At 41.4% G+C, this 18,678-nt stretch overlaps 2 protein-coding genes across 6 annotated transcripts; one reads left to right on the forward strand and one right to left on the reverse strand.

Annotated features, from left to right (window-relative positions):
- Window positions 1-224: 224 nt before the first annotated feature.
- On the reverse strand, window positions 225-11,686 carry tatdn3 (TatD DNase domain containing 3). Of its 3 annotated transcripts, none has more exons than XM_083790888.1 (10): window positions 11,451-11,686; window positions 10,211-10,243; window positions 9,489-9,550; window positions 8,371-8,455; window positions 7,484-7,546; window positions 4,718-4,827; window positions 3,884-3,939; window positions 3,081-3,193; window positions 1,349-1,429; window positions 225-1,018 (listed from the first exon to the last, which is right to left on the reverse strand). In XM_083790888.1, the coding sequence occupies exons 1-10, from the start codon at window positions 11,505-11,507 to the stop codon at window positions 884-886; spliced, it is 795 nt and encodes a 264-aa protein (XP_083647014.1). In that variant the 5' UTR covers window positions 11,508-11,686; the 3' UTR covers window positions 225-883. The 3 variants fall into 3 exon arrangements, with proteins under 3 accessions (XP_083647014.1, XP_083647013.1, XP_083647015.1); XM_083790887.1 differs by having other exon boundaries at window positions 9,489-9,562; XM_083790889.1 differs by lacking the exons at window positions 8,371-8,455; window positions 9,489-9,550.
- Window positions 3,945-17,089, forward strand: nsl1 (NSL1 component of MIS12 kinetochore complex). Of its 3 annotated transcripts, XM_083790884.1 has the most exons (9): window positions 3,945-4,001; window positions 8,195-8,340; window positions 11,822-11,899; window positions 12,290-12,415; window positions 12,659-12,731; window positions 13,707-13,825; window positions 14,694-14,748; window positions 14,956-15,017; window positions 16,430-17,089. In XM_083790884.1, exons 2-9 carry the CDS (start codon window positions 8,236-8,238, stop codon window positions 16,628-16,630), a joined length of 819 nt encoding a protein of 272 aa, XP_083647010.1. In that variant the 5' UTR covers window positions 3,945-4,001; window positions 8,195-8,235; the 3' UTR covers window positions 16,631-17,089. The 3 variants fall into 3 exon arrangements, with proteins under 3 accessions (XP_083647010.1, XP_083647011.1, XP_083647012.1); XM_083790885.1 differs by lacking the exon at window positions 8,195-8,340 and having other exon boundaries at window positions 3,984-4,001; XM_083790886.1 differs by lacking the exons at window positions 3,945-4,001; window positions 8,195-8,340 and adding an exon at window positions 8,383-8,451.
- Window positions 17,090-18,678: the final 1,589 nt, after the last annotated feature.

Here is an 18,678-nt window from a genome sequence, read left to right on the forward strand (position 1 = left end):
TTGATTCTGACTGGTCCAATCTCAAGTCTGTTTTTTCCTGATAATGACCGCTTGGCTCTATAACAGACCGCTGTCTAATCAGGACACTGAGGACATACTGTAGCAGAGCTACCAACCTGCACACATTTTGTGTACCAACCACGCAATTCTAGGCGTATAGACACCTAGAATTGCGTGGTTGGTACACAAAATGTGTGCAGGTTGGTAGCTCTGCTGTAGTGTAGTCTCTTTGTCTATGTTAAATACCAATGTAAACGTTTTCTCATGCCCATAAAGCCAAAGAAAGGGTGTTGGAATTAATAATAGCTACATCCTGACTCTTAGTCTTACTATTCTCTCTTTCAGACAATCACAGAGCCCACCTGGTCTAGATTGCCACAGACCACAGGATCCACCCATCAGACAAAACTCACCTCAAACATAACCTGTTTGAGCAGAGTGATTTATATGAGGACAACTTACTTGAAATTCCTGTATTTTAATGTACTAATTTACAGCATGAATGCAATGCAATAAGAAAACAGAATGCCATTCTTCATCAGTGCATTCATCCATGTGTTTACCCATTAAAGTCTCAATCTCACCGGGCATCTAGTACAGATGCTCCCCGGGCGTCCCCCTAGGGGGGTCCTCTGGGCACGTCAGCCCTGGGTCACACCAAGGACCAGATGGGGGTCAGGGATTAGATAATATCCACACTGGCTTTGGAACACCTGGGGATCCCCCAGCATGCAAGTGGCTGATGTTGCTCGGGCAAAGTAAAGTCTGGAGCATTCTGCTGGAACTGTTTCCCCCCACGATCCAACTCTGGAATAAGCAGTTGACGATGCATGGATGGCTGGATGTGTGTTACTGTGTCTCTATGTGTTAATGTGTGATTGTGTTACATTTTCCTAGCCCTGGTGAACAGTCTGTATGCATTGTTTGTGGTGGCCTGCTGAACGGTTTGGTACGACACGCCTTTGACATCAGCAATGTACTGACATGACATGAAGATGTTCTGGGGTTCGTTCCTCACCTAGAGAACAGGTCAGACGGGAAGCAGATACGGTTAGACCAATATCCTGACGTCATTGTGTCACAGCGTTATTTGTTAAATCTTAGATCACATCATATAGGAACTGTGTTCCGAAAATAAACAAATCACACCTTCACCTGCGTTTGAAATGCATTATGTTTTTGTATGTTTTCCTCTCATGTCTTATGTCAGTTTTGTTTAGTGTTCAATGTCCGGGGACTACGGATGGAAATTAGCATCTCTGCTAAACAGTACAATAATCATAAAAAAACCTCTCCTACTGTAATTGATTATGTGATATGGATCAAATCTATAATGATAAAGACTTGCCTGCTTGTCAGGTCCCAGTGCAGGAGAGTCCGTTTCCAGGCAAATGTGTTCCAATGGAATCTGCTTGATCAGCTTGGCTCTCTGATAATAAAATGAATCGGTATCAATAAGATGTAATCCCCAAACTATATGGATATGGACACAATCAAATATCATTAAATGTTTTACTAAATACCTCAATATTGATATTGCGACGATATTTGTGTCCCACAAATGTTTTCAGAAATAGCTAACTATACCTTAGCTTAACTCAATACATGTCTCTGTCTCTTTACTACTAATACTTTAGCAAAACACTAAGATTTGAATGACAATCTAACATTAAAATAAGATCAAATATATATATATCTTTAGAAAGAATAGTTTTAACTGTGATACTGACAAATAGGAACTTATACTAAATTATACTATGTTAGTTCCATTGATCATTCAAATAAGCTGAAAATGCACCCATCTGACCACGTAATTTAACAATGTAACAACAATTTAACACAAATTTCTGTTAAGTGGTCAGATCATGGGTTTCAAAATGTCCAGTGGGCCTCGATCCAGAAAGTGCATGACGTGCACACTCGCATGTGTGCAATGTGCATGCATGTGCATGGCGCCTCACACAAGCAATTAAAATAAGCCCTCACCCCCAACCCACATAAACACAAGGACGACAAAGTTAGATATTTGTAAGAGTAAAATGTACTTTCTGCTTAGCAGCAGGAACTTGGGGGCAAGAGTCACTGTCCTTGGATACTTTACACTCGGTACAAGGACACACACTCACCCAGATGGAGGCAATATATCAATATTATTGAGATTGTGATATGAGACTAATCTACTCTAGGATTTGTTTGGCATATTGTAATATAGTGTTGTCTTTTCCTTGTTTTAAAGCCTATACTTTAAAAAATCACACCCGTGTGAACTGAGTGGTGCAACTCCCCTCTCCCCTCTCTCTCTCTCATTAGCAGGCAACAGTGCAGCACTATCTCTCTCTCTGTTTCTGGCACAACAGCGCAACTTTGGCCCCTACTGGTACTCATAGTCACATACATGATCACATAGGTAGGTTAACACGGACATTGCTGTTCTTTGGAGTGGTTGCACCACTCAAAAATGTTCAACAATAGAAATAGAAATAGAAAATAGCTGACCTACAAGTTCACATAACAATACTGTATATAACTATATTGATATCATCACAATATTAACAGAGTGGTAGAAAAATATTGTCTTATATGAGTTTCTAGAGCCCTATCCACACGTACAGTATTACTCAGAGTAGCACGCACGCGCGCACACACACACACACACACACACACAACTGATTCTTCGCTTGCGAAGATCATAGGAGGAGTTTAGAGTTAGGGGTCCTTCAGCTTTGCTTTGCGGCAGGCACGTTCATGTTGGCATAATCCGATCCTTGATTCGCAGATTCTCGGGCAACTGGTGCACTTGAACCCTTGTCCTGATGCGGCTGCGGTAGAGGTCTGGGTGGGTTGGTCACCCTTTCGGCGAGCACGTTTGTGCATTGCAGCTGTCTGCCTGATGTTGCTGAGCTTCACAGCAGCTACATTTACAGAAGAGCGCCAAGAGTTTTTGTCAGTGGCAGTGGACTCCCACGTTTTCACTTGTAAACCTGCTACTGTAAGTTGGCATTTGAGCTGGTCTTTGAAACGTTTACGAGTTCCGCTTCTCACACACACACACACACACACACACACACACACACGCACACCTGTTGGTTGGTGCAGATGGCAGGGGGAAAGGAGAGGAGGTATCCAGCCTTCACAGCCTCCAGAGCCACTGACGGCCTCCCAGCAAAGTTATGGAGCAGAGCTCTGCTCACCCCTGAGAGAACCAAGGGAATTAACTGACACTGGAACCATAATACATTAACTGATACTGGAACTATAATACATTAATTGACACTGGAACCATTACCATTAATCACCACATAAACTAATTGGTCCTTGTCGGTTATAATATAGCAGGGCATAAAACACCTAACTTTATGTGTCAATATATCTTGGGCATGTCATATAGGCGAAAACGCGAAAACTGTCAAAACATTTTTAGAAATCTTCTGCAATTTTCAAGTTTGTTTTGAGAAATGTAATTTTATGTTCAAAAATGTAAAAAGAACAAAACAATATATATAATAATAAATAGCCATGACGCATTGTGAGCTTGTAGATCAGCTATTTTTGCAATTTAACTTGCTACAAAGTACTATATTATAGGGCTTAAGTGGTTAATAATATTAATCTATGCATCCAGTCGTCTTTATCTAACCAACTAACCAACCAACCAACCAACCATAATATAGCTTTAACCTACAAGATAGATTTTGGGGCCTTGTCCCAATTTAATTAATCTCCATGCCATGCAGAGCAGTAGCAGGTACTGTATGATAAATGCTTACAATGTTGCCATATGCTCTCCAAGATAAACCACCTGGCTTGTTAATTTGATTTGTTTGCAGCTCAACTAAACAATGATCATATTCACACCTGGTCATACTGTAACTACTGTACACACCTTGTTCTCTCATGGTTGCTATGGTCACCTGAGCAGCAGATCTTGAGTGGACGTTCCTGTGCATTGGGGAGCAGGAAACATCATCATCATCGTTGTCATATTCATCATTGTACAGCATGTGAGTAATGTCTTGGAGCGAGTAAACAATATAATATTCCTAATGTTCTTAACCACTTTCAAACTGTTATCCCTATTTTGGGCATAATTTTCAACAATGTTTGAAAAGAAAAGGAAAAATAGCAGCTTTGCAGGCTCACAACACGTCACGATGCAATGCTTTGTGAGCTTGTGGATTTGCTATTTTAGTTGTTTCATGTCATGTTTCATGTCATGTTTCATATGACAATTAGCCCTTCACTAAATCCCACCCCAAAAAGTGATTGTCCAATGCCAATCCAAATAGTTGCTATGCAGATCAAGCTTTCTTCGCTGCTAACGTGCCTATTGGACAAGGGGTTGGGGATGGCCCTGCAAGCCCGTTGGGCCCCGACCAGGTCCCGGCCCGGCCTCCATATTTTGGTAATGACTGGGTATTTGACTGGGTAATGTAATCATTCAGTAGACAACCTTTCCATTTAAGAAGACCAGTTTAGCAACTTGTAGCTATGGCAATTGTGTCCTCTGAGCTGGGAACAACTTGTTCCTTAACTCATTCCTGTATTCTGTATTCTGGGAGGGGTGGTAGCAGCCAAATACATATAATGTTTTGGGGTCCTTGACACAAAAATGTTTGATCACCACTGATATAGCAGCATATGTTTTTCAGAAAACTGATTTAGAAAACATTTTGTAAAAATCATCCTCTGGTCTTAATGGGCGAAGTGATTTCCTCACACTGGTAGGTCCAGCTCCTTGGCGATGTGGAGCTGTTGAATGAAAACGGCCAGCTGGTCCTCTCTGTCCTGGGCAGTAGGTGCACACCATGGAGTGAAGTCCAGCCCTATCTGGAATAGTGGAAGTGGAATGAGCCATGTGGGAGACACAGAGAAATAAAGGACACTGCTTACCAATTATGACAGCAAAGGAAATTTGATGGTTTTGTAACCACCACCCACAACATGCTACACACATACTGTTTGGGTCGAGGCTATGGGGAGTCTAATGTGTTCTTACACTACTCACACCATATTACTTTCCCAGACACACACATCTGCCCTCCGTTTCCTATCACCCTACCCTACGAGTCGACCGACGATCGGAATTCTACAAATGCCTTCTAAACAAAATTTCAAACACTTAAAATTGTTGAAACGGCATGAAGTGAAAGTGAGCTTGTACTTACTACTGCTATTTTTGAATATCTCAAAATGACACCGGTTTTAATGGGATACATGAAAAAACTATTAATAATAATAATAATCATCATAATCTTTCGACCGCGGTCGAGATCATGGATTTCACAATGCCACGCCAGACTTTCCGGGTCCTTCATTGCCACCCCCAGTTCCTGCTTACTGATGCATGTGTCCCTAGCGATGACATCGTAGAATGACAGTTTTCTACCTCTAGTCTGCTTTGAGGCAGGACTCCAGAGAAGAAGGGAAGATATAACCTCATTGTCAGCTCTGTAGCAGTGGCCGGCAAACTGTGTTCTTCTGGATCGGAATAGTGAAGAAACACGGGGAAGGTTGCCGTATATTAGATTAGTCGATGGGTGGCTCTTCCAAGACAGATTTTGCACTCTCATTAGAAGGTGGGTGTAAGTGCCATCCAACCGGTTCTAATAATAATAATAATAATAGGATGACATCTGGACCATGGCTGCATGATGACTGTCTCAACCTTCACACACAATCTGCTCTGACAAATACACACACTTTCCACAGCAGAGAGCATCTAGACCGCTCCACGTGATTAGAGGATAAGTGTGCACAAGAATGAGAGAAAGACAGAGAGAGACAGAAAACTATGAGGAGGGGGCACGGTGGCACAGTCAGTAGTGTTGTCGCCTCACAGCTAGATGGTCCTGGGTTCGATTCCTGCTAGGGACACTGTGGGCACTGGGGGCATGTTCCCTCCTCCGCATCAGTGCCCATACCCGAGGCAGGGTTGGCGAAAGGGCCTTTCTGTGTGGAGTTTGCATGTTCTCCCCGTGTCCCCTAGGGTAGGTACCCTCATAAAAACATGCAGTAATCCTGGTCTCTAAACTGCCTCCCCCTGGCCAGCCGGGGCGCCTGATGGAGGGGAAAGGAACTGGTTGGAATAACGTGTTCCTTCCACGCGCTACGTCCAACCAGGGAAACTCCCCCCTGTCAGGTGTAAAGGAGCAACTTGGACACTCAAGCATGAGTTAAGTCCGTTGCTCTCCCCAGGTTGGCGGAGGGTGTGTAGAGCCCAGGATCACATTAGATGATTGACACAGGGGTGAAAAATGGGTTACAAAATCGTGGGATAAAGAATATATAAAAAAAAAGGAATAACGTGTTCCTTCCACACACTGCGTGCATGAGAGAGAGCGAGACATTCAGTGAGTCTGTCAGTGATTTAAGAAGTTACATGGGCTCAAGATTAGGAGGCCACAAAGCGTTAGAGCTTTAACATGTTTAATCCGCTTGATTTTCAAAAACTGTCTAGTTACAGTCTTGTGCTGTTTCACTAATGGTCATCGGGCTGTGTGTGTGTGTGTGTGTGTGTGTGTGCGCACGCGAGTGTGTACGTGTGCGCGCGTGCATGCATGTAATACTTGAAACTTGAAGCACCAAGTCTAAAAATAAAACCATTAACCACTTAAACATAAACTTTAAATACTTTGTTTCACCAGGTTCCCCCAGCAGTCCACTTGGTCCCTTCCTTTTTCTCCATCTACACCAAATATCTTCCTCTGAAATAGCTGATCTACAAGCTCATGATGACGCACCAGCAACATTGAGAATTGAGCTTGTAGATCTGCTATTTTCGCTGAATGTTCGCCTGTGGCATGCCCAGAATAGGGATGTTATAGTGTTCATGTGGTTAAACTAGACAATGGACTTGGCTTGACAATGTAGCGAAATACCTCTCCACTCCTACTCTCTAAGAATCAGCAGAAGATAGAGCAACTGTGTGTGTGTGTGTGTGTGTGTGTGTGTGTGTGTGTGTGTGTGTGTGTGTGTGTGTGTGTGTGTGTGTGTGTGTGTGGCACTGTGCGCATGTGGAAAGACATTATGTTCCACATTCCTACTTCATAACACTTGGCAGAGGATAGAGAATGCGTGCATGCGTGCTTTGTGAAGTTCAAATCTTTACTGTTTGAATTGGATCCTTTTTAGTTCATCAGTGGTGGAAAAAGCACTCACATTTTAGTTATGTATCCATTCTGCAATGTAGAAATACTCTGTTACAAATAAAAGTCCGGAATTCAAAATGTACTGAAGTGGTTAATGTACGTTTTGTATCAAAACCTACTAAAGTTTTCTAATAATTGTAGTGGAGTAAAAAGTACAATATTTGCCTCTGAGAGTAAAAGTATAATAAACAATTGTACCTAAGTACAGTGCTTAAGTAGATATAGTAGAGATAGTATTACTTTCCACCACTGAATTTAACCCTGGTCACATCGTGCGTGTGTGTGTGTGTGTGTGTGTGTGTGTGTGTGTGTGTGTGTGTGTGTGTTACTGCTACCTCTCCAACAGCGACTAGACGATCTCGGTGTTTGTAAAAAAGTGGCAGGGCAGACTCCAGATCCTGGGGAGACAACACATTATTTTAGTTGCCACGTAATATTTTATCTTCGTATTTTTCACAGGAATCACAATGCAATGTGTCTAACTGGTAGATGTTAATTGTTTATGTTGTGATAATTTCGTCGACAAACTATGAGAAACTCGTTGTGCTGCGACACATTGTGAGCTTGTAGATCGGCTATTTTCAGCATGCAGCTAAATGTAAAATCAGGCATTAGGACGCCTTCATGGCCCACTAAAACAGAGGCTATCAGTATGCGCGTGACATCATCACACCCGGAAGTTATGCAGGAAGTTCCGAGAACGCCTACTGAGTGACAAAAAACATCCAAACAGGACCGTTGAGCGCTTCCAGACTCTAATGATCCATGCTGCTCAATGTTTTGCCACTCAGTCTAGATGAGGGGGCCGTGTCCCGGTGGAAAAGTCATGCATGTGTATACTCTTCATTTTGGTCAAAATCAACTGTAGATTTAATCGACTAAAACCTTATGATTTAAAACTAGACAAAATTTGTTAATTTGAATAAAACAAAATGAAAATGTATTCAAAAGACTATGACTAAAACTAAGTTTTATTCAAAAGACTATGACTAAAACAAAATAAAACTTTTGTGTCAAAATCAACACTGGCTGTAATGTTTTCACAGCGCAAGGAGGACCTGTGTGCGGCGCTAATGTTTTCTCTACCATGGGACACCAACTGAGCCAAAAGAGATGTCATTACCCAGCCCTTCTCTCTGTGCTTTCCCAGGAGAAGTTACGTGAAAACAAACGGCTGCAGACCACCAGAAAGGTGAGAGGTGTTGGAATAACGTAGGCCTACCTCTGGCTTCACACTGCGCTGCTCCGGGTTCCCACAGGCCTGAAGGGGGTGGAGGCCCAGGCATGGTGCCACCAGACCTGGGTACCTATACGCCGTGATGAATGAGGGGTGGATTAAAGCAAAAATAAAAATGACGCCCCTGGAGCAGTATGTTTACTTTCACAACAGAAATATGTGTTCAACTGCACAGTGGGTAACTTTTAGCATAGATGTTAAAAGATGAAATAATAATATTATTATATATTATATTATCAGTGGATGTGGCAGCAGACTAGAGGTTAGATTGAAGCAGTGGGTTTGTGGCGATTGGAATGTTATGAATATTATTGAAATGTTGAGTACCAGCAGGGGAAACACTCTCCCTGAGTCCCTTCTCCCAACAACTAACCTGTGTGATATGTAACTATTATGAACTTATGACATTTTTTAAATGACTATATCTGTATGTCTACTTGGGAACGATGCAAGTTGGGAACAATGAAAATCGGGAATGCATTCCGTTATATACCCGTAATATCAACTGAGATGTCAAAATCTGTGACACAATATTTGGGATGTAAGATAAAGATAAGATAAAGAAAACTTTATTGTCCATTACATTTATAAAATGGAAATTTGTCTTTGGAACACCGTTAGTCAGTTTACAACAATAAAAACAATATAGGTTGTGTGCATCTGAATTTAGTAGTCTACGAGGGGGTAATCCTAAAAGCTCAAAATACATGTGATTTCTCCCCCAATATGTTACTGTAAGAATAGCTATAATTTGTTATAAGTAGTTAATAGATCATTCATAAACTGTTGAGTTATGAATGACTTGTTAAGCATTATTGCAAGATGCACTTAGGAACTTTTACTTCTATTTAAAATTTGGAAAACTTCATAATATCTAATTAAATCTACAACACTACAATTATTTGCTAGTTACTTTGCAGATTTAGATTATTTATATACTAAATGTACTGTACATTAACTGATACCTTATTAATTGTTATTATAGATGAATCTACCTAGCAACACAAAGTAGCCTAATTAAAATCTGCTGCAACATTATAGTGATCAACACATTAATGCAAGACATCCACTGTGAAGCAGTGTGAACGGTACAGGGTACACACCTGTCACTGAGCTGGAGGACTCTGTCGAACTCACCCACCTCTTCTGTCACCGCAACCAGGGTCTGCACCCCGGCCTTTGGCGCGTGCACGTGCGCACACACACACACACACACACGTGAAATAATCTGCAATCGTTCGTATAGCTTGTACAGCAAGCAATACACTTTTGATTGATTGATTGATTGAAATATTTATTAACAGTTTGTAGAATTACAGTACATTTCAAGCACAAACTCAATACAAAGACTGATAACTGTGAGTGGACTACCCAATTAAGCATTACACTTGTTTACAACAGGGTCCACATTGTTCAATTCATCAAAACATTTAGAGACATACAAATAGACACTTCTATGTAGCTAAAGAACAGAACAGGAATTCATCATATAGGAAGCAAAAAGGGAAAAGATACATATACAGTGAGGGGAAATGGGGGGGCGGTGGGGGGATTCAGATTTTACAGAGGCCAGTTTCGAATTGCAGCCAAGTAAGATTCCTCATATGTGAACATATAATAAACAGATTTAGATTGTGATTAAATTCCTGGTCTTAACCACGTACTGTACGACGTCCTATAGGCTATACTTCTCCACTATAGTACCTCCCAAACATTTTAGTCTAGTTTTTATTTGTTGATGAAATTGTCAATATATTTAGTGAAAAAAGGTAGTCACTAGTTTGTCAACGAAATCATCACTGCTCCAGAACAGATCAACACTGACCTCTATGGTCCTCTGGATCACCTCCTCCAGATCCTAGTACAGAGGACAGGGTCATTTGATTAGACCAAAGCATATAAAGCACAAAAGTGAAATAAAATCTAATGATAAAATGTATGAGAGCATAATAAATAATAATACAAATATTGTATCTATTAAAAAAAGACATATCTTATGTATCTGTTCTGTTTATATCTTAAAGTATATATTGTTATTTTATTACATTATTGTTATTATTGTTAGGATCTGCCTCTCCACAGACCATGTCAGCCCTGGCCACTCCCATTTTCCCTTCCACTCACTCAGTCCCTGCACTCACCTGTCTCCAACTCCCTCGTCAGCCCACCTGTGAACACTTTGACAATTTACCTGCTCACTATATAACTGGACTCTTTACAAACACTCCCTGTCAGAACATTGTCTTTCGTCATTGTCCCTGTGTCATTCTACCCCGAAGTTCCTGGTTCTTGATTTTGTCTTCTTGAAAGTTTTGAGTTTTGGACTTTATGATTTTACTGCCTTGTACTCGAGTTTTGCCTTTTTGGACTTCTTAGTTCTATTTTGCATTTTTGAGCATATTGGGTTCAGTCACCCGTTAGCATAACAATTGTGTTGCTGTTGCCTATGCTTGTAGAATCTGCATTATTCACAAACAGCCTGCTACTGAAGAAGGCTGGCAGGTTTTTAGATCGATTGTAATTTTCCCCAGTGAGGGGGATAACTTTGTAATATGTTATTGGCTGTTTATATTTTTCCAAAAAGAATATATTCTTTTTGGAAAAATATAAAAAGATACTCCTGTGGAAAGGCTATATTATTTGACTTATAATTTGAACCTATAAACAATTTAGTATTTAGTATATGTAAGGTTTTGCCCCCTCAAATGGTACCTCGTCAGATAATCCCCACATATCCTACCCACAACTTCTGTGAACAGACTTCACTGTAGTAGCTTTTCATAAATTATATTTGTACTTAGGCTGTCTGCTGTCATGAAAGTTTATAGTTAGAGAAATTCAAAGTCCAGCCGTCTGCTGTCCAGCCTCTCCCACCCCTCACTGGGGAACATTCTGGGAGGAAAACAGAAACGGGGCGAGTAGTCTTGTTACCGTATGGGTTGGCCCCATAGGGGTTAGCCCCTTTCGGAATCGGAACCTTCGTGTACCTTTTCTTGGGCCGTCCCATGCAGAAAAGGTAAACATTGCAAGAGTCCCGAGTGTCGGTCAACACACGCTTAGCTTACCTCTTCAAACTCACGGGCAGATATGTGGCAGTGACAGTCAACGAAACCATTCTCCATTTAAAAAAAATAAACGTGAACTTGGAGGGGTTATAGCAAACAAAAAAACATTCTTGTTTCAGTTCAAGTGTTCAGCACTGCGTCTGCGTGTGTAAAACAAAAAAGTAAGCGGAACCTTTTCTCTAAGCAACACGCTTCTCTCGTCGTGCACTTTTCGTAGACGGACCCCGGGCGCGAGAGGCCGAGAGCGGCGAGACGACGTTCCGCCTCCTGTGTTGTTGTTGTTCGTTTGAAACGCTTTGGCGCTGGAGACAATGAACTAACTAAAGCACGATAAACAACTATAACATATAAACTACGATAAAACATTATAGGTTATCGGCGAGAAGATGGAGGTCCAGGCGAGTGGAATCACGTCTAATGTGGAGAAGTGTGAGGAGTACAGAGTCCAGGTTAGTTAGTGGTGGAAAAAGTAAAATTTATTGTTTTACTTCAAATAAGTATCAACACTGCACTGGACAAATACTCTTATTACAAGTAAAAGTCCTGAATTCAAGTGTGAAAAAGTACAAGGGTATTGGTATAAAAATGTACCAAAAGTAGAAAGTACTCATTATGCAGAATGTCCTATTTCACAAGTTTTCAAATGTACAAAATGTATACAAATAATATTCAAATGGCCGAAATATGCTGGGCTGAAGTTGGTACCAGTAATGTGTTTTGCAATAATAATTCGAAATCTACAATGTAACCAGCAGTAGGTAAAGTTTTCAAATAATTGTACTTAAGTACATAACAGTATGTAGTTGTACTTAGTTACTTACTTTCCACCCCTGATCCAGGTGTCTTCGAAGAACCAGGTGATTGAGCAGATGGACAGATACAAGGAGCTGTTGAAGAAGACTCTGGACGGGCAGACTGCCATGGACCAACAGACCAGGACACGTTTACTGAACCAGATGCTGGACGTATGTCTTTTTAGGTTGTTTACATCACGTTCAGAGCCATAGAGTAAGACAGAGTTACGTCAACTTACTTTGGATAAGTTGTGGAAATGTTTTTGAAAATTAATTGGTAAAATGTGTGGGGAATCCCGGAAAATGTGTGGGCACCACTGATATAGCAACATACGTTTTTCAGGGACCTTTTAGGATTTAGAAGACATTTTTAGAATCTGCCTCAGGTCTTAATGGGTTAATGTCACTGTGCAGAACTTCACGAAAACGGTGCAGGATAACGTGTTGGTGAACGGCCAGCCTTGGGACGACGCGCCTGACGATGAACGTAAGCCAGCTGTTGAATTTCAATCACACAGCAGCATATAGACACCTCCACAGACGGGCACCCATGTCCCTGGTCACAGCAGCCTTTACCGTAATTACACTACTTAATACGAAATAGGGCGAGCGCTCGTAGAGATTTATGTGTTTGACTGTGACATTCCATTTCTCTCCAAATTGAATTTTGCCACTACTGTTGGAGCAGCCATAATCTACACATGTAAGTCCTGATGTTCTGGGCATCTTTGTAATGTTAGTGTTAGTAAAAAGCAGGTAAATGAGTAACTTGAGATGAACACAAGACACTTTCTCATTCACTGCAGTAGAAGTGCCGAGCTGTACACTGCAGCTATGTTGGCTCCGCCTACAGGAAATCCCTTGGCTGCGACCAGGGAACCCGTCTGTGGATGTGTCTACTGTGTATATGAATAATATGTCCATTGTCTGCATCTAAGTTATTCATAATTCAGATAATTATGCATACATCTTTGTATGTATTTAATTCATACAGGAAATTGGCAATTTGTCATTGACACTCACAAATTATACCCTAAATAATGTAGTGTAATTTACAGTAGTACACTATAGCAGTGGTTCTCAAAGTAGTTAACAGCATCACAATCATTTTAACAACTTTATTCAATTATACATTGGCTATTCAAAAATAGCAGATCTACAAAAAAAATAATATATATATATATATTTTTACATAAATCTCTGGCACAAAATATTTTCAGATGTAGTGTCTGCGGCCAAATACATTAATTTGGGGGTCCATGGCATGAAAAGGTTTGAGAACCCCTGAGCTATAGCATGGAAAATCACTATTATAATTTAATAAGTAGTAAGAGGGTTTTTCTTGTGGTGGTATTGGACAGAAAGTTACAAAAACATTGAAGTGCTGTACAGCTGTGCTTTAAGGACGTAATCAGTCAGTCTCTCCTCCTTAATGGTGTTGTGGTGTGATTAAACCCGGCAGAAACCCTGGAAATCCAGCTGGATGACATCATAGTGGACACGTCTTGGAAACGCCGCAAGTACCCCAGGAAGATCCTGGCCCACGTGGTCTCCTCATTGAAGGCTGACCGCAAACTCATGGTGCGTCTCATCAAAGTTACACTGAAATCCCCATAGTTACACATTACCCCCTTAGATAGCATTTCTGTAGACTTGGATAGCATTTGATACAGACTTATAGCATGTTATGTAGACAGCACTATAATTGCATTGTATATAGTCATAGCACGCCATAGTACATATGTATAGCATAGTAGTATATATGTATAGTTTATATGTATAGTTTCATTATATAGATATTCCACTGTTACTTTCTTAGCTCACGCATGTTTCATGATAAATGCTTTTATGTGATGTATTCCCATGCTTTTTGTTCTTGCTTAATGTAAGTCGCTCTGGATTAAGAGTGTCTGCTAAATGCCTAAATTGTAAATTGTACATCCATTTCTTTGCCAGGGACACCATTCGTATACAACTATTTTGGAATCTGAGAATGGAAGCTATCCTCTGTTCGGCATTTCCGTTCACGAAAATGTTTTAAAATATCTTTACATGTTATTGTACAGCAAGCTATATATGCTTAGACTATTTTGATTTACACATTTGCATGACTAACGACAAAACGGAAGTGGGGAGGAGGCATCACTTCCGCTCCATCCGCTGATCATTTTCAGAGCTTCTGTTGCTCCAGACTGTATTGTACAAAAAATATTTAAAAAATCTTGAAAGTATTGGAACATTTTTAATCATTTGAAGAATTATAACACACTGTTCAATTAGGCTGCAAAGTCAATTCTGCAGCCTAATTTGAAGACCTTGCCTTGAAAATGTTTGAGAACCACCACATAGGTGTTTGTCTGGGTGTCACGTCGATGGATGGCTGGGGAGCGCATTCCGTTTTTATTTCATCCCTGCAGATTCAGATGCCATGTCTGTTTTGTTTTTTTAGGGCCTGTACAAAGAGAAATACTGTACTGAGAAAATTGAGAGAGACCCTGAGCAAGGTGAGTACTATTTACACACACACACACACACACACACACACACACACACACACACATCTACTATTGTCTCTCCTTGATCTTAAGCACTGGATTCAGGAATCAAAATAAGAAGATCTCTAGCGCTGCACCACAGAAATGGATGGATCACCAATGTCAGCGTAATTTGAAACATTGTTAACTGTGTTTAACTTTGTGTGTCACCAACAGAGAACATCATGAACCGTGTGTCATCTTCTGCAGCAGTCAAAGAGGTGGCCCAGGCTATGAAGGTAATGCAGCAAGTCGCACATGCAAAACCTAATTTGTTAGTCAATTATTGCACACTCCTAAACCTTCCTATGCACATATGTGTTTGTTAAATAATAAACGTATATAGCATTTTGGGGGTCCTTGACACGAAAGGTTTTGAGAACTACTGATTTAGAAGGTATCTGTAGAATCAACCTACCTTCATATACTTGGTCCTCACTAATGTATAAAATGCCATTGGGGAATCCAAGCTAATAGAAACGGCAGGCTGTCTATTCCTGAAAAGTTGCAATGCGATAATGGAAGCCATCGTTCTCACAATATTACAAATCTAAATATTATTTATATAAAATCTTGTTTTAAAAAAATGTTTTCCTAATGATGTCACTGTTGGTGGACATGTTTCTGAACTGCCCACAGCCCTCCTATGAGACACAGACCGAGTAGGAAAATATTGTATTTTATCATGAACATTTGTGAGGACCAATTATATGAAGACAAGTTGAAAAGTGGTGAAGTGGTCCTTTAATGGGTTAACTGAAGCCATTATGAATTGACCCCAACTTTCTCTTTTGGGTGTTGAGCTGAAAGCATTTTGAAACCCCTGGCTGAATGGGGCGAGGAAGAGTGAGATATGCACAGATTCCACCAGGGGGCATCAGACTTGTACAATGTACATTATTAAAGAATGCTATGTCTTTCTAACTGTCCTTAAAACGCTTATCTATTACAGTGGTTCTCAAGGTGGGGTCCGGGGACCCCCAGGGGTGGTTCCAGGGGGTCCCCCAGCATAATTAGTTTATATAGCATCACCACCCTCATCTTAACCACTTTATTTATACTTTGGCTACTCAAAGAATTGCAGATCTACAAGTTTGTATATGTTCTGTTTTTGAACTTGAATTTTTTATCTTGAAAGTATTTTATTAATTTAGATTTTTTTTTACACAAATCTTCTGTTCTGGGTTAGCCCTGACACAAAGTATTTTCAGATGGTGTGGGGGGGGGGGGTCTGCGGCGGGTAAATATCAATTTGGGGGTTTGAGAACCACTGATATACATGCTGTGTTGATGTCATCGGCTATGATGGAAAATGTTCGTCGACTACCCTTTTTCATTGATTAAAAACTAAACTATGATGACTAAGACTAAATATACTGACAATTTCGTCAACAAATAAAAACTAAAATGTTAGCGAGGGACTAGTGGAGAAATCCAGTAAAACTGAAAGACAGGTAATTTTATGTTTGGGTGCCTGCTGAAAATAGCCGCAAGCCAAAATACATGTCGATAAAATCAACTGTATATTTAGTCGACTAAAATCTTACGTTATTTAGTCGACTTAAACTAGACTAAAACTAAAACATTTAAGACTAAATTGAATTTTATTCAGAAGACAATGACTAAAACTAAATCTCAATGTGCCCCACAGTCCATGGAGATCCTTCAGCAGCACGCCCAGGGCCTCTGTGAGGTGCTCAACACCAGACCCAGCGCCACCGACCGCCAGGTCTACAGGGACGTGTTTGGCGATGGTGGCCAGTCCGACGCAGTCCTGCCCCACGCCGTCACGGTCAAGAGAGCCGTGGAGATGGCAGAGACCGAAGATGGCTTTACCGAACTGTCTAGATGATCGGGGAGAAAAACACACACCTGGAGGAGCGTGCTGTTTTTGAATTTGAACCCTTAAAAGTAACTTATGTGGCTTCCACCCTACAGAGACGATACGTGCACACGCCTGATTCTATCATGGATTAAACATTATATGGCTCCTCCCACCTTTTCGGAGGCCAAGTCAGGGTTTAGTGATCCATGAACCATGATATTCATGCCTATACATTTACATACTGTATAAACATGGTATTCTTCCTGATTAGAACTGTAAGTGTGCCATATGTCCTTCGCTGTGGGTGCTGATAATATAGCGCCCTGTGTTGCCATTAATGATCAGCATGAGTACCAAGTTCAAGTCTAAAGTTTAGTTTTCTTCTTTATACATACATACAGTATACAATTTAGACATTTAGCAGGTATACATTATGTGAAACCCAACAACTGGTACAGAAGAATAAAGAGTAATGTTGCTGTGGGATGAGATGAGAGACTACAGTTTTACTATGTGGGGGGGGGGGGGGGGGGGTCTCCCCCCATATAATTTTGAGGGGGTCTCCCCCCATATCATTTTGAGGGGGTCTCCAGACCCCATGGTACAGTGGTTCTCAAATATTCTTTTCACGTCAACTTATTTTGGAGCTGACTAAGCATTACAAAAGTTAAGTAACAATCACCCACAAAGACATTTTAAAGATGAAGTGCACGCCTTCTTAAAGGGGTCAGGAAATTCGGCCCAAACCACAGCATCCCTTTAACAGAAAACCTGTGTGAGCAAAAATACCAACTCCAAGTGAAGAAGCATCACAAACATTGATTGATTGAAATATTTAACAGCACGGTGGCACAGTTGGTAGTGCTGTCGCCTCACAGCTAGAAGGTCCTGGGTTCGATTCCCGTTGGGGACGCTGTGGGCACTGGCGTGTTCCCTCCTCTGCGTCATCAGTGCCCATACCCAAGGCGGGGGTTGGCGATAGGGCCTTTCTGTGTGGAGTTTGCATGTTCTCCCCGTGTCCCCTAGGGTAGATACCCTCACAAAAACATGCCGTAATCCTGGTCTCTAAAACTACCTCCCCCTGGCCAGCCGGGGCGCCTGATGGAGGGGAAAGGAACTGGTCGGAATAACGTGTCCCTTCCACGCGCTACGTCCGGCCGGGGAAATTCCCCTCTGTCAGGTGAAAAGAAGCAGCTTGGACTCCTCATGCATAGAAGGAGGCATGAGGTCAGTCCGCTGCCCCCCCCAGGTTGGCAGAGGAAGTGTAGCGCCCAGGATTACATTAGATAATTGGCACTGGGTGAAAAGAAAAACTGGGTTACAAAATCGTGGGGTAAGAAAAAAAAAAAAGATTAACAGTTTGCAGAATTACAGTACATTTCAAGCACAATCTCAATACAAAGACTGTTAACTGTGAGTGGACGACCCAATTAAGCATTACACTTGTTTACAAGAGGGGCCACCATGTTCAATTCATCAAAACATTTAGAGACGTACAAATAGACACTTCTATATACCGGTAGTCAAAGAACAACAGGATTTCATCATAAAGGAGGTAAAAAGGGAAAAGAACCGTATACAGTGAGGGGAAAAGGGGGGGGGGAGATTCAGATTTTACGGGGGCCAGTTTCGAATTGCAGCCGTCCGTAGGTGCCCTTTGAGAGCGGTTTTGAAGGAGTCATGGGATTCGCATGTCTTAATGACTGTTGACATTTTGGTGGCATAGGAGCGAAAATAATTGAGTCCCTTGTTTGTGCCGAATCTGGGTTGTACATGGTTCGTTGCACTCCCTCTGGTGTTGTGGGTGTGGACTTCGTTAACATTAAGGAAGTATTTGGACGGGTACATGGGTATCTTGGTGGTGTATCGAATCTTGTGGGCGAGACCCGATGCTGTACTCTGTCGTCGACCCTAAGCCATTCCAGCCTGTCAAAGTGGGCAGGAGTGAGGTGGGTTCAGGGCCTCAGGGGGGTGAGGCCAAGTAGGAGCCTGACCAGTTTGTTTTGGGAAGTCTGGAGCCTTGTTTTAAGGGCCTTAGAGGTGCTGTGGTACATCACTCTGTGATGTACAGTATA

Source organism: Protomyctophum parallelum (genome assembly GCF_964188405.1).
Source record: "Protomyctophum parallelum genome assembly, chromosome: 19".
Taxonomy (NCBI): Eukaryota; Metazoa; Chordata; class Actinopteri; order Myctophiformes; family Myctophidae; genus Protomyctophum; species Protomyctophum parallelum.